Source organism: Camelus dromedarius, chromosome 8, assembly GCF_036321535.1.
Source record: "Camelus dromedarius isolate mCamDro1 chromosome 8, mCamDro1.pat, whole genome shotgun sequence".
In the NCBI taxonomy this organism is placed as follows: domain Eukaryota; kingdom Metazoa; phylum Chordata; class Mammalia; order Artiodactyla; family Camelidae; genus Camelus; species Camelus dromedarius.
In genome coordinates, this window is record NC_087443.1 from 4,164,435 (window position 1) to 4,179,798 (window position 15,364).

The following is a 15,364-nucleotide window of genomic DNA, read 5'->3' on the forward strand; positions in this document are numbered from 1 at the left end:
TTTTGAGAGTGTTAAATAAATGGAGTTGTATAGTAATTAACTTTTTGATACTGGCTTTTTTCACACAGTATAATTAATTCCCTTGAGATCCATCCAATTGTTGAGTGTATCAAAAGTTCATTTCTTTCCATTGCTGAGTAGTAGTGTTCCGTGGTATGAATGCACCAAAATTTGTTCCATACATTGAGGGACATGTGGGTTATGCTGAGGTTTTGGCTATTACAAATAAAACTTACGAATATTCATATATATTAATTTTTTGTGTGGATATGTTTTTGTGTCTTTGTGATAAATGCCCAACATTGTATTTGTTGTGTTGTATAGTAAATGTATATTTAAGAAGCTGCCAAACTATTTTCAATAACGTCTATACCATTTTAACATTCTCAGAAGCAATATATGAGAGATCTAATTTTGCTGCATCCTTGGTATTGTCACCATTTTTTAAAAATTCTAGCCGTTCTAATAGGTGTATAGTAATATCTCATTATGATTTTAATTTGCAATTTCTTAATGGCAAATGACCATCTTTTCATGTGTTTGTCTTCTGTATATTCTCTTTGGTGAAAAAATATCTCTGTCCTTTGCCCATGTCCTAGTGAGATGGCAGTGCTCAGTGTCACCGCTCTGAGCCACCTCGTTCTGCCTCGTTGCTGCTGAGGGGGAGGAAGTGCCTGCTGGCCCCCCAGACCCTGCAGGGTGGAGGTTGGGGGAGGCAGCTTGCTGAGCAGCACTCCTCCCACTTGCCACCTTTACCTCTCCGCTGCCAGGTCAGCCTGCAGATCCAGTGCTGCACTTGGCCACACTGATTCCACAAGGGGTCAGTTTTTCTTTTGGTTGTGGCTGGAGTAGGGCCAATATTAAGAACAAGGTTTTTTCTGCCAGACATCCCTTCCCCTGTCCCTTGACTAGAGGGAGGGGGCAGACTATATACAACCCTTATCTTCTGGTGGTTCCAGGTCCAGGCTTCTCCAGCACATCAGGGATGAAGGGGAAAGAAAACCCAGGGAGCTTCACCATTCCTCAGCTTTCTGGCCAGTCAGCCTTCCTTCCATCTTTCATAGCTTTCCTGTATGTGTTTGTGGTCTTAGTGCCAGGATTTTTTGTCACAAGAAGGACTGACAAGCAATGGAGTGACTTCATCTTGGCCCCATGTTGGTTTTTAAGGACCTGGGCCGCTTCAGGAGGCGGTCTAGACTCAGTAGAGCTTTGTGAAGAGACCTCAGCGTAGGGCCATCGACAGCAGGAGACAGTGGATGAGGGCTTGGGAGCCACTCCAGCTTTGTTTGAACCTTGGCCCCTGTGCTTATTGGTCGAGACTTGAGACTCAGCTTTCTCATCATACAAACGGGGATGATGCTGTAGGTGCTAGTGCCTGTGTCTGTGCCATTATGCACGTAGAGGAAGTTGCAGGGCACCTGACTGTTACCAAGGGCTCGGGAGACGTGAGCCCTTGTTTTATCTACAGATGAGATTCTTGGCTGTAAGAGGAACATTTTTGGGCTTAGTGAGAGTGATCTAAACAAGAACAAAAGCCAGATTGCAGGGATTCAAACACCAAACAAAAGGTGAGGAAAGAAGTCAGTGTGCCTTCAAGATACTGTGCTTGAGAGGTAGAGAGAGGGTTGTGAAGGGATTCAGGGAAGTAGCTGGCTGGGGGAGAAAGGAGCGTGAGGTTTAGGGAGGAAAGAAGAAAGGACTGAAGAGAGGGAGAAATAAACGGGTAAAAATAAACGGGTAAATTACAGAAAGAGCCAGGTTGCTGCTGGTGCTGGATTTACTACCTGGGGGAAAGGAAAGAAAACCGTTCCCTGAGACCAGGCCCACTCCCCTGAACCCCCGTCCGGCATGGGGCCCAACGCCTGGCTGTCATCGCTGACGCCACCAAACATGCTGACCTTAACCTCTTCAAACTCAGACGGCCACTGGCACTGGCACTGTCACCCACCACTTCAGCTCCCGGTAGTCGCTGTTTTTGCTGCAGAAAGGAGAGACACAGAAGGCAAGGAGAGACACAGAAGGAAGGGTGAGACTGAATGAGGAGCTAGGACATTAGGAAGAAATAAGTGAGTTTGAAGGAATCTGTATATAATAAACTCCAGGCATTTTTTATTTCATCAGACATTTGTTAAACGTCTGCTTTATTTCAGACATGTGCTCTGGTCACAGTGATGACAGAATAGACTATCCTTGTGCTCATGGAGCTTTCCTTCGAATGTGGGAGTCAGGCCTTGCGTGTTCATGTGCAGCTGGGGTGTGTGCTGTGAGGGGGAAGTGCGTCTGCCCAGCGGGGTTGTATTGCCTGGAGGATTCTGCAGGGATGAGGCAGTTAAGGGGGCCTCCCCAAAGCAGAGAGGTGGGAGCTGAAACAAGGAGCTAGTGGGTTCTGTGGAAGCTGAGAAGTGTGGGGAATGTTCTAGACACAAGGCACGGCATTTATGTGAAATGTTTGTGGAACTGAAGGAAAGCCACCGAGAACCATGTGTTCAGCCGGTGGGAGCAATACCTGAGATGGGAGGCGGAGGAAGGCGAGCCGTGTGGGCTTCGTAGGCACCCAAGGTCTAGGGTGTTATTCCAGGAGTGCTGGTTAGCTGTTACTGAGTCGTAAGTAGAGTGACATAGAGTACACGTTCTGATCCACATCCTTAAAAAAATAGCACTGAGTGCCATGTAGGACTTACATTAGAGAGAGCCACGGATGGTTATGGGGAGACCAGGCCCAGTATTGGGGTAGTTGAATTGAGAGAGCTGGTAGTTTGGCCGAGGATGGTGGCCGTGGAAGTGGAGGGAAATAAGTGAATCTGAGACTCTGTGACGCATCAGACACACAGATGTTTGGATGACTTTCTGGCTGGGCGACTAGTTTCCAGTGTCCAGTAACCAGGATCACTGAATGTTTAGGGGGAGAAAACGTGAGTTTATTTTTAGACTTCTGTTTGGTCGAGATGCTTCTGAAATATCCAGGTGAAAATGTTGAGAAAGTAGTTGCCTGTGTGGATGTGGAGGGAAAACAAGGGCTTGTAATGGCAGCGGGCTGAAGGCACCCATCAAGTGGTGATCAGGCAGACCAGGCAGTGAGGATTGAGGAGTTGGCAGAGGGGTGGGAGGGAATCCAGAAAAGAGAGTATAAGATTATAATCAAAGGGGACATTCATGTTAGGAGGCAAGCCTAAGAGTGACAGGCATGGTGGTGTTTGAGGAGAGAGGCAAAGATGTAAAGATTAGATTCAGAATAGAAATACTATGAAAATGGTAGAAACTGAATTAAGGAACCGGTTAAAGGCTGGCCTGGCACAATGTTTTCACCCGTGTCCCTTAGAGCACTGGGTCCTTGGGAGTGTTACTGTCACGTTCTCTCTCTGTCTCTGTGTCTCTGTCTTTCTCTTTTTCTCTCTCTCACACACAAACATGTTTCATGGTTGACTAAGTATGGGGGTCACTGTTAAAATGAAGTGTTTTTCAACAACATGCTTCTAAGAGCATTTGTCTGGCACCGTGAGTCTCCAAGGTAGATGGACCATGCAGCTATTCTTACTGACTCTCGGGAATCCAAGTTCGCCTTCTCTGGAACAGACACACTTGCTGGGTGCCCTTAACAGACTCGGCCACGCAACTGTGCACCCGGCCCTCTCAGCATCCTCCTCTCCCTCTCCACCCCTGCTCCCCAGCCTCCTCTCTGTCAAAGGTACAGTTTTTCTCAGGCGTTGAAATAGCAGGGTCCAGCTTCAGGGGGTTGTGGGCTTAGGGTTGTGGAGGCCAGAGTATTTGTGAAAGCAGGCGTGGCACCAGGGACCGGGGTCCCCTCCGGCCCGTGGTGGGTGACTGGTGTGTCTGGGTGTTGGGTGGGATGAATCTTCAGTAACCGGTGAAGGCCTGCAACTTAGCAGCAAGGGATCTACTTCATGTGTAGGCAAACAGGAAGCCTTGAGAAAAGGATATTCTGGAAGAAATCTGCAGGTAACTGGGGTGGGGGTGGGAAGGGGCGTACAGTAAAAGAAAGGAAGTAACTGAAAGATAACCCCTGTGCTGGAGACTGGAATGATGTAACCTTGGGAGGTATGTGAGCGAGAGCTGGAGAGGAAAGGGTTGTTACTTGAACGTTTGGAACTTGGAAGCTCCTTTACGTTGTTAATTGCTGTGTTAGTGTGTAGTTACTGTGCACATAGCTTTGGCATAAGGAAAAATGACCCTATTCAATAAGTAACTCTCATCACCACTGGCATGCCAGTGAGATCACCAGCACCCCCTCACAGAGGGCTATATGCGGTTTTAAAAAGCAGTGGAAGATCACTGTAGAAGGTTTAAACAAATGAGAGTGGTGTTAGGAGCGACTGGGTGTGTTGTGAGGTGGAATTTTGCTGGAAATCGGAAGCCCAGCATTTATCTTTTTATCTCCAGTGCCTAGTATAATGCCTGGTAAACAGTCAGCCTTTGATTGAATGGGTGGATGAATAATCCCTAAAATTCATCCTTTGTAAAGAAGAACCAGAGAAGAGTACTTGAGACCAAATTCCCTTTGGAGGTGAAAGCCAGAATTTTCCAGATGACCTCTAGGTTCTGGTACAGATTTGTAGCACTAGTTTGACATAGTTGATGGTTGCTGATAAGAGTGAGAAGTTGGGGCTTTAACAGGTAGAAAATAACTGACTTTTGCTTGATCCCACGTTTTGCAATGAGAAAGCTGAGATGTTGGGCAGGAAGAAACAGTTGGTCTTGCTGTAGCAATGAAGAGCAGAATCTTGCAGATTTGATTAACGTTGCTTAAAAACCTATTATGTTTTAGTTCCACTTCTTGTACCTTCCTACACATAAGTATTGCTGCATAAGAGATGAATGAGAGATACACGAGAGTGTTGTAGAATGAATGTATAGACAAGTGAATTCGTACCCGTGCTGGGCACCGCCTTCTTACTTCTTCATCTACCTATTTATATCCTAGCGTTTGACATGACTGGCTCTGTCTCATGCATGCATAGTTACCTATTTGGGATTCAAATTACCTCATAAGGACCCTCATTATACTCTTAGGACGATGATAAACTGTTGGTATTATCTGTATATCATTATGTCCTCAGTATTTCTTATTTTGATTGTCTGGTCATTGTCTTTCCTCCTCTTTATCTCTCTCTTTTCCCAGGACATGGAGGCCTTCATTTTTCCTATTAAATTACTGATTTAATTTTTCAGTACTTAAAAATAATTTACTGACTGCTAACTATATACTGTCATCCCTCGGTATCTGCAGGGGATTGCTACCAAAATCCCCAGATGCTCAATCCTTTAAATAAAATTGTGCATTTTTTGCATATAACCCACACACATCCTCCTGTGTATGTTACTGTTTTTTGTGTATACATTTAAAGTTTATTTATAAACTAAAAGATAAGCAACAAACTAATATGTAACAGATGAAGGATTAATATGCAAATATATTTAAATGCCTACATATCAGTAAGAAATAGAAAAAACTGATGATGATTATAAATAAAACAAATGGCCAATAAAGATGAATGATGTTTAATAACCTGGGGAATGCATTAAGATAACATACATTTTAATCTATTAGATTTAAAAAGACACAAATAGTTTAATAAGGTTACACACTGGTGAAGGCATGGTTAACAGGTGCCAGCAGAACTATACTTCTGTATTTTGGACAGCCACTTTTTTAAAATCTATTTTTATATATAGTGGCTAATATTTGTAAATCTCAAACTCCTAAGTTTATCCCTTTCTACTCCTTTTTCTCTGGTAACCATAAGATTGTTTACTATGTCTGCAAGTCTGTTTCTGTTTTGTAGATGAGTTCATAGTGTCCTTTTTTTTCAAAATTCCACATATGAGTGATACCATATGGTATTTCTCTTTCTGGTTTACTTCACTTATAATGACAATCTCTTAGGTCCATCCATGTTGCTGCAAGTGGCATTATTTTATTCTTTTTTATGGCTGAGTAGTATTCCATTTCCTATATACTTTAAATCACCTCTTGATTACTTATAATTTCTAATACAACGTAAATGCTGTGTAAATTGTTGCTGGAACACAGAAAATTCAAGTTTGCTTTTTGGAGCTTTATGGAAATGTTTGTCCTGAATACTTTGGATCTGTGTTTGCTTGAATCCACAAATGCAGACCCCACAGAAACAGAGGGCTGACTGTACCATGAATCATACTGGTCACAGACATACACAGGACGTAGTCCTCTTCAAGAAGCTTCAGTCAGTAGAAGAAGTAGGTACATATGTGTAGCACCAGTAAGACATTGTGGTAAGTTAGCATAAAACAGCAAATACAAGGTTCTGTGTTATTCTGGAGAGAGACTCCTTATAATGAGGATCAAGATGGGCAAGGCAGGCTTTTTAGTGGAAGTTATACCAAAGCCAAACCATCTCCTTTACTTCTCTGTATCCTGTTGTTGCATTACATTCCAGAAGCAAAATGGATCAAGACCTCCAAAGGTCTACTGATCTGTCATCAAATCTTCTTTCCCTGCTGAAAGAAGCTTCATTTGGGGAGCTAGTCTTTTCTAGTGAATCCCATCAACAGAAAAGCCTGCATTTCAAAACAATCAGTGAATACAAAACACAACATAGCTATGAAATCTACGGTCTCTAGAAATCAGTCAGAGTCTGTCATTTACAGCAGTTTATGGCTGAGCTGCTTTTCTGTTTAAACAACAAATAATACTGAAGGGATTTTAACTTCTGAGGACTAGACTCAAACCTAAGATTTTGTGGTCTACTCAGACTTCTTAATGCATTTAGAAAATGTAAGATTTTGACTGTTTTGAAACATCTTTGTGAATTATAGAGACAAGACTAAAAATAAAAATCACCTAAATTCTCCATGAAGAATAAATTTTGTGTTTCTGGAAGCCTATAAAATACTCTGCCTTACGTTAAAATGCAGAGGATCCTCTCCTATAAAGAAACAGATTTAGAACAATAAATTTTTAGCTTGAGATTTTAAAGGGTGAAAGAGGACAGTTAGAAGGAAAAGAAGCCTGGAGCCATTTTTGCATCAAAAAGAAAATTCAGAAGAATCAAAATCACTTATTTTTGTTCCATGACTCAATACTGCAGCTGTACTTTTCTTTTCCCAAAACAAATAGGCACAAACAATGATTGCAATAGTTAAATAAGTACTTTTTTCTTTAAAAATCTTACAGCACCTTTAGGATCAAATTACTTCCAAATTTAACTTGATTAATTTCTGAATAAGAAATACCAGTTTAAAATGAGTCTTGTATTTCAGAGAGTATTATAAACAGCTAAAAAAAAAAAAGGGAGGAAAACTGTACTGTTTAAAAGCGTGCTGGAATAAATAAAAATATTTTTTGGCACATCATTAATAGCCAATAGCATTTGGAAGATTTGGAGATGATCTGGTTTGCATTAAAGATATTTAAACACTTTAAAATGCCTCATGAAGTAAGTCAAGCTTTACCTCAAACAGATGCTAAGAAATATGAAAATATATGGAGTTTTGCTATATTTAAGGTCATGATTAACTAAAAACCACTTGGCTTCTGTCTTTCTAGAGAGCACAGTCAGATGAACTGGAAAAAATTGAAAAGCATGGCCGGTCCTCCAAAGACAAGGAAAATGCCAAGTCTCTGGACAAACCTGAGCAGTAAGCATTCCATAGGACCCTGCAGACGGCATCGGGGGGGGGGGGGCCTCCTTCCGTTTGGAAAATGCGGTATCTTCTGTGCATAAGTGTCATGAACGGTGTGAGGATAAACGTGTTTATGTGCATCGTATTTTTCCTCTCAACTTGGCTTTATTTCCTTAGGTTCCTTTATGAACTGTCACTAATCCCCAACTTTTCAGAGCGAGTCTTTTGCATCCTGTTCCAGTCCACATTTTCAGAAAGCATTTGCTCAATTCGTCGCAAACTGGAATTGCTACAGAAATTGTGTGAGGTGGGTTCTGGTCCATGGAGAGCTGAAGCTTGGGTTCTGATATTTCATTGTGTTCAGTCATGTTCATATTTCAGACGAGGTGTCTTCTGTTTACTGTAAGTTCTCATAAAACCTGTAGGATAGCGGCCCCACAGGAGAGAACGCACAGCGATTGAGCTGCAAGATTAAAGCAAATGTGCTGATGGGCACCCGGCACCCAGGGCTGTACTGCTCCAGTGCACTGCCCAGCTCCGCGGGTCCCTGTTCCTTCTGCTACTGTCAAAGCACTGTCTTCACTTTTCATGCATGGCCTGCTCATACCTCAAACTTCCAACTGAATGCCATTTGAAGGCATTTTATTTATTTTTCTCTGTTTTGGGGAGGGCCTCTCAACAAATTGTTAGTGATTCAACAAAATGCTTTAGGAACAGCTGTATGACTATAAATATTCTTCAGAAAACAAAGAATAAGTGCTTGGCAGACATTACCAATATAAACATTTAAAATAATATGTCAAAAATTAATGGTACCATTCGTGCTGGTTTTTGTAAATCATTTTGAAATGTAGTAAGATGTTATTAAAGACGTTTTCAAAGGACATGACATACAAATTCAAGTGAAACTTAGTGTTTTGGAAGAATTGAGTGCGAACTTTGAGAGATAAATCTAAATTTGGAAGTTAAACTTTAAAACTACGTTTTGGTTTCCCATACCTTATGCCAAAACTTTGCATTGTACCAGAGGCAGGTGCAGTTCGGCTAATGGCAGGGGCATTATTCTGTGGTGGTTCCCGTGTTACCGCCTTATTTGTTTTCCTTGCAATTACATCACAGAAACGGCCCGGGTTGGTACCTCTCAGCTTACAGAAGCGCGTCCGCGTGCTTGTGGGTGTTGCAACTTTTTTAAGTTAACTTTGGAGACACTGCTCTTCAAATATACCTACTAATGAGCACTGGTAAAGTTTGGATGTTACCCCAAAATTACTAGTATACTGTGAATGCCTGCCACAAACTTAGGAGAATCCAAACAAAACTTTGTGTAATTGAGAAATTGTTCTTTATCTTGTTTTACAGACATTAAAAAATGGCGCAGGGGTTATGCAGGTTTTGGGTTTGGTTCTTGCCTTTGGCAACTACATGAACGGTGGAAATAAGACACGGGGACAGGCAGATGGCTTTGGACTAGACATCCTTCCGAAGCTGAAAGATGTCAAAAGCAGTGTAAGTGTTTTGGGTGAATGAATGTAACAGATTGAAGACTGGATATCTTGTTTAGTAATAAGTTTGACTGTAAACCAGTTGTTATAAATACTTATGTTCCAAGGTCAAAAGCTTCTTTGTGTTCTGAGCTAGATAAAAGTAATGGCTGTCATATATTTGTGATTTACAGAATATTAAAGTTTCCTAAAGTAAGTAATTTTGAATCCTGTGTCTAATGAATAATTTAGACAACGTTTTAATATAAAAATAATTATCTTTCTAAAAGTAATGATCTATCTTTACCATGTCTGCTAATTTTATCCTTTTGGATCTGAGGACAAGTTAATTTCCATAGATGAGACAGTATATCCATTACTTTCTCCTTTCTCTTCCATATTAAGCAATGGGAGGCCAACAGGCTCATATTTTAAAAACTAAAAAAGGATGAGCGAAAGTATTTGTAAATAAAATATAAAAGATGATCTTTTTCCACATATCACCCTCTCCTGATCCTGGTGTGTCTGAGAATGTCTAAGCCTTTTTGCAAGCCTAATTATTTTTTAATTCTACTTCCATAGTTGTGTTTGTTTCAAATTAACATGTAAGAGATTATGATAGTATCAATAGGAATATAAGACTGGGGAAACCACCATGATGGTCAAAGTTAAAGTCTGACATTGTCCGCTGAGAAAATAATAGAATTCTGTTTGTCGGATAAAAGAGTCTCCCAGCAGAACTGCATGATGAAGGAAATTGTGAAGGAAATGCTTTTAAAATATTAAGTTTAAGTGAGCAGTTGACCTATAGAAATGAAAATATATAAATTATCCTTCTTAGATAAGGAAATAATCCCCCTGATGAGAGAAAGATATTTTTTGTTTTTTTTTCTGCCAGTCAGCAACTCACTTGTTTATTCATTCATACATCCACTCAACGTTCATTTAACGTTCTTTCATCAGGCTTCTATGAAATGCCAGACACTGTGCTTTCCCAAAATTGAGAAAAACATAGTCTTGCTTAGAACACCAACAGCATGTAATTTTTGTGATTTTTGATGGTTATATTTGTTCAAATGCTGTTTGTTTGTATGATGCACATTTTCATAGGAACCTCCAGTATGTCAACCTGATAAATCACATTTCTTCAAAAACAAAAGCTTTCCTCTAAACATATGCCAGTTCTTGAATAGTTCTTAAAAAACTGATATTTGGATTGAAACAAGTAATTTTCTGTTACTTATAAAAATGGATCTGAAATAGAATCTGATACTCATAATTATACATGAATAAGGGATATTTTTATATTGGTTGATATATCTTATTCAATCCTCCAATAAGTTAAATTTCATTAATTTAAGTAATTAATCTAGATAAAAAATAATGAAGCAAGAAGCAAGATTTTTTAATAGTTTCACAAGAGCTATGCAAAGCCTTCCTGAGTTTGTTCTTTCTTCATAACTAATACTTACATAGTTATATTTGTGTATCTTAGTACTGTTTGTATGCCTGCAGGGATGGAGCTGTTGCTCAGATCACTTGGAATTAATTTTTGCTCAGCATGCCTATCAGCAGGCATTTAATGCGTGTTTTGTTCATCGATTCAGTACTGCTAATCATTTCACTGATTTACAAGTTAGGAAAGACAAAGGGAGTCAAGTTGCTTAAATCTTTTCACAGGCAATCCTATTTCTTATGAATATATTGCTTTTATTTTTATAGCTGTATATTCCTGTGTAATAGATTGTTAATGATATAGAATATGTTGCTTTACAGGAAGTCTGATAGATATATTATCATGTCATGTCAAATTTGATGATAAAGGGATGTTGCTCTTTTTATCAATGGGGGGAAAAGTCCTGGCTAGATTATTACAGAAAACAAAGTCTGTATTACAGATTGTGTTTTAAAAATATGTAGTTGGTTTCACACATCCAGATTTTGAGCAATGAAAAAAAATTAAAAATTAATGCCTCTAAATGTGCCAGAAAAAAGAGTGAACAGCTTCTTCTTTGTTAGATATGAAACAATTTTACTTTTTTTTCTTTAGAACTACACACATTTTGCATTATTTATAGTTGTATGGATATTAATTTCTACATCTCAATTGCTGACATGATTTATAATATTTATTTGCATTTAAAGCTCCAGCTTACTTAAAATAATACTTAACTTCTAAATTTTCTTAATCTACATACTAACCAGCCTCAGTCAGACTTGCTTTTGGAGTGGTACCTGCTGGTCCAGCTGTGCAAAAATGCTGGAGACAGTCCATCATTTCAGCTTAGATGGTAGTTATGCTTTTAATAATAAAACATAAAAATTAATCAGCTAATTTTCTGATGGAGGAGGATGAAAACAGGAAAGCATACACAGTTGAGACTCCACCCTGAAACAGCTGTGCTTCCACTCGGAGCTTAGCTTGGAACCGTGGGGAAAGCAAAGTCTTCTGTGTCATTAAACTAAAGTAATGTGAAACAGAATTTCCCCTTTCATCCTAAATATTCTCATCTAAATATGTGGATTAGCTGGAATTAATTTTTTTGACACTGTGTATATAGTAATTTTCAAAGTATATTTCTACTTACTTTGGCCTTTCTCCTAGGACAACAGCAGGAGCCTTTTGTCATACATCGTTTCCTATTATCTGCGCAATTTTGATGAGGTAAGATGGTTTTTACACAGTCATGCTGCGTTGTTCTTCACTGCTGAGCGATCGGCAGCGTCTGTCATTGTTTTGTCACTGCTGTTGTGTCTCCTCGTTTATTTGAAAATCCTGTGCTTCTCGCTGCTTAGGACGCTGGAAAGGAGCAGTGTGTATTTCCACTGCCTGAACCCCAGGACCTCTTTCAGGCCTCACAGATGAAGTTTGAAGATTTTCAAAAAGACCTCAGAAAACTGAAGAAAGACCTGAGAGGTAACGTACAGTCTTAAAGGAACTCATGATTGTTATTTATGCTTTTTCAGTGAGAGGAAGGCTTCTGTCATGTCGTCGTTAAAAGATAAGTATTCCCTCGCACCCCGCCCGTCGTGCACCTGCCCAGGATCCTGTGGCTTGTGAGCTTGCCTGGGAAGAAAATAACTTTCTTTCACATGTTTGGTCAGAAGACATACGCATGCATAATGCTTTATTGTTAGTTGAGAAGCCTTCAATCAAATCATTTCGAAGAGAGTTTGAAATTCTTTGAAGTTGTAAATTTGAAGTAATACATAAAAGCAAATAGTTCACAAATTTTTTTTTTTATTTTGTGAAAAAAAATCCCTTTCATACCCTCCCCTCTTGTAATGAAGTACAGTTGGCTTACAGAACTGTACTCGTTTCAGGTGCACAACTTAGTGGTTCCGTTTTTTCACATATGACAGACCGTACAAAGTTATTACAGTGTTCTTGACTATATTTCCTATGCTGTGCCTTACATCCCCGTGAGTGACTTATTTTATAACTGGCAGTTTGTACCTCCTAATTCCCTTCACCTTTTTCACTCATCCCTTTTACCTTCTTTTCATGAGGCTTCTTGTTACGGAGTTGAGACACCTCACCTACCTATTTAAGCCTCTTTCTAACTATTTAAGTACAGACAGGAAGTGAGTAAGTTTATGTGAGGTTTTCATTTCATGTCTCACTAGATGAGAAGAAGAGGCTTGGTTACTGCTGCCCAGAAACCAAAAAGATGATAAATTTTAAGAGATTCAGTCTCAGTGCTGAAGTGTTTATCCAAAGATATTGATCTATAATCAAATTTATGGAGTTGTTATATTCCAGTTACAGATGCTTTTATATGGATTTAAATCAAAATAGTAACATTGTATAGTTTGCTTGTTCTTTAACACTCAGCATTTATTACGGGCCTGATGCAGGACAGGTATGTGCTAGGTGCTTTGGGATGCAGCCGTCACTGTCCAGGGAGGGTGAAGACTTGTCATTAAGATGCTCCGCCTTAGAGCCTCTAATACAGATGCTCATTGATTGAGTCCAGGAATGACTGCCTTGTTTTTTTAAAAATAACAATTAAAACTATGTTATATTTATGTTGTTTATGTAATGCTACATTACTGTGCATTTAAGTATGATTTCTTAAAGCAATACAAAACCCAAACCTTTCATGTGTAGTATTTATCATACTTCAAAATTTTGCCAGTTACCTTGGTTTGCTTATGGAATTCCTCTTCCCCCACCCCCACCTCTGATGTAGTGCTGGGCACTTCTAGGGTATCTGGAAAATATCTAACACTTTAATCAATTCAGTCTTGCAAATGATTTTATAAACAAGTGTAGTGGTGAGCACATTAACAGGAGATTTTGCTTACTTTGCTTGGTGCTTCACTTTGGAAAGTTACCTCATTTACTTTTCACATCTACATGCTTTCTTACTATAGTTACATTAGGTCATGAAAATGCTCACATTTCTAACTCACAAGACTCAGAGCTAAAAAGAGAAAATTAACACACACTGGGAAGTGGATTTGGAAAGGACGAGTGGCCAGTACCGATGAGAGCTGCTTCCTCCTGCACGTCAGTCTCTAGCAATGACTACTTACTGAAGGAGCATCTTAGCAATTTCTGAGTGCTTCAGAGGGTTAAGAAGGTGATGAGCTTAACCCCAAGGGTTTATACTGTATATTGGGATCAGAAGAACTTTTCTGAAAGGTCTGTTCCCTCAACTAGCACCTGCTGCATTTCTCAGGTTTGTCCGCAGGCTGTTACAGTTTGGTGCCCTAGAAGTTGGGGGTTTAATGGCCAAATGAGTATGAGAACTGCTGGGCTAAAGTAAGCTTGGAGGCACTTCCAGGGCCCTCTGGACAAAGGGCGGCAGCAGTTCCCAGCTCACTTGAGCACAGAGCACTTTTCCCAGTGTGTCTGGTAGGTGCTGTAGTCGGCGGAACTCACTTCAAGAAACGCAAGCCTGCTCCCCTGTGAGTAACAGAAGCTTGGCGTGTGCCTCAGAGGGGCTTACAGTAAAGGTGGGGAAATGAAACTTTAGGTCATGAAATAGTCTCATTACATGTTACTGTTTTTGTAAAATGAGCTCAGCTTGTGAATGGCTGTTTACAAAGCTGTCAAACTCTGAGGGATCCTGTAAAAACTGACAAAAATCAGAATTAGGCCTCTTACTTTTTACTTTTCCCAAATGAGTTTTTCCATAAAAAATGAGATTTTTTTATACCACAAGGAAGGAAATCTTGTGACCTGGAATTTAAGTTCCATTTCTAGGAAGGATCTAGCATGAGTGCAGCATTTCATACCAACAGGGCATAGAGTAAAACTGCCGCATGCCCCTTTACGCAATGAGATGGGCATAAATATACATCGATTTGACTAAATAAGAGTCAAATGGGGGTTATTTTGGATACAACTGCTTTAAAGTAATGTCTGCCTTGATACATGTAGCCTAATAATGATCCCTTTTAAGTGATCAAACTGGGTAATTCGTTTCAGAAGATCCAGGTAGCCTGCACACTTTTTTTTCAGAAGCAAGTTGTTTTTTAAGAAGACTTAGAAAACGAGATGGTATATGTAGAGGATTTATCCCAATATTTTCCATATAATAAATATCCAAAAAACATTGGCTATTTATAATAAGGAAAAATAGAATAAAGAGTGTGATTAGTTTGATAAAGGCAGATAAGCTGTCAGCCCTAAATCACCCGTCTTCTGGCTCTGTCACTGTTTCTGCTTCCAGACTTAATTGTTGTTTCTAAGGAAAGACCAAGAAATAGTGTGTTACAGCTCAGGCACTTAAAGTAAGACAACTGAATCTCATTTTAGCATTTTATAAGAGCATCCGCTGTGTTTGGTATGTATGTCGTTCCCATGCTTTCTCCAGCTCCTCAGGGAGCTCCCTGGCTTCCCGAGCTCAGTGACGTGTAGTTGGTTTATCAGCCCGGTCAGCTTGTGCCTCTTCTGACTGTGAGCAGCTCTGCTTGATGCCGTCGTGCCCCATGGTGGCTTCTGTTCCCGTGCCTTGCTTGGGTAGAAATTGTTCCACTTGCCACCTGACTTAGCATGAACAGAGCACTGAGTAACTAAGTTCCTGGAACTGGGCACGCATGTTCTCGTGCACATTCTTCCCTGTACCTCCTGCCCTCCCCCACCTTCAGCGTCTGGCTCGGAAATACTTAAAATTCATTACCTATAGCTTCAAGCTGAAATAATGTCTTTGTCCAGACATACACAGGAAAAATCAGCCCATAGACTTATTTGTATTGATTTGTATTTGTTTGTAACACTTATATTTATAATTGTAAATTTCTGATTTTATTTA

At 39.9% G+C, this 15,364-nt stretch overlaps 1 protein-coding gene across 2 annotated transcripts in view; it reads left to right on the forward strand.

Moving 5' to 3' along the window:
• The window catches only part of FMN2 (formin 2), a 285,581-nt gene that overhangs the window by 184,959 nt on the left and 85,258 nt on the right, over positions 1 to 15,364 (forward strand). The window contains exons 9-13 of one of the 2 annotated variants that reach the window (XM_031460837.2): positions 7,544 to 7,635; positions 7,798 to 7,927; positions 8,980 to 9,126; positions 11,707 to 11,766; positions 11,898 to 12,018. In XM_031460837.2, coding sequence (XP_031316697.2) covers positions 7,544 to 7,635; positions 7,798 to 7,927; positions 8,980 to 9,126; positions 11,707 to 11,766; positions 11,898 to 12,018 — 550 coding nt within the window. Of the gene's footprint in view, positions 1 to 7,543; positions 7,636 to 7,797; positions 7,928 to 8,979; positions 9,127 to 11,706; positions 11,767 to 11,897; positions 12,019 to 15,364 lie in introns of those variants that run through there. The other variant, XM_064487855.1, reaches the window with a different exon arrangement.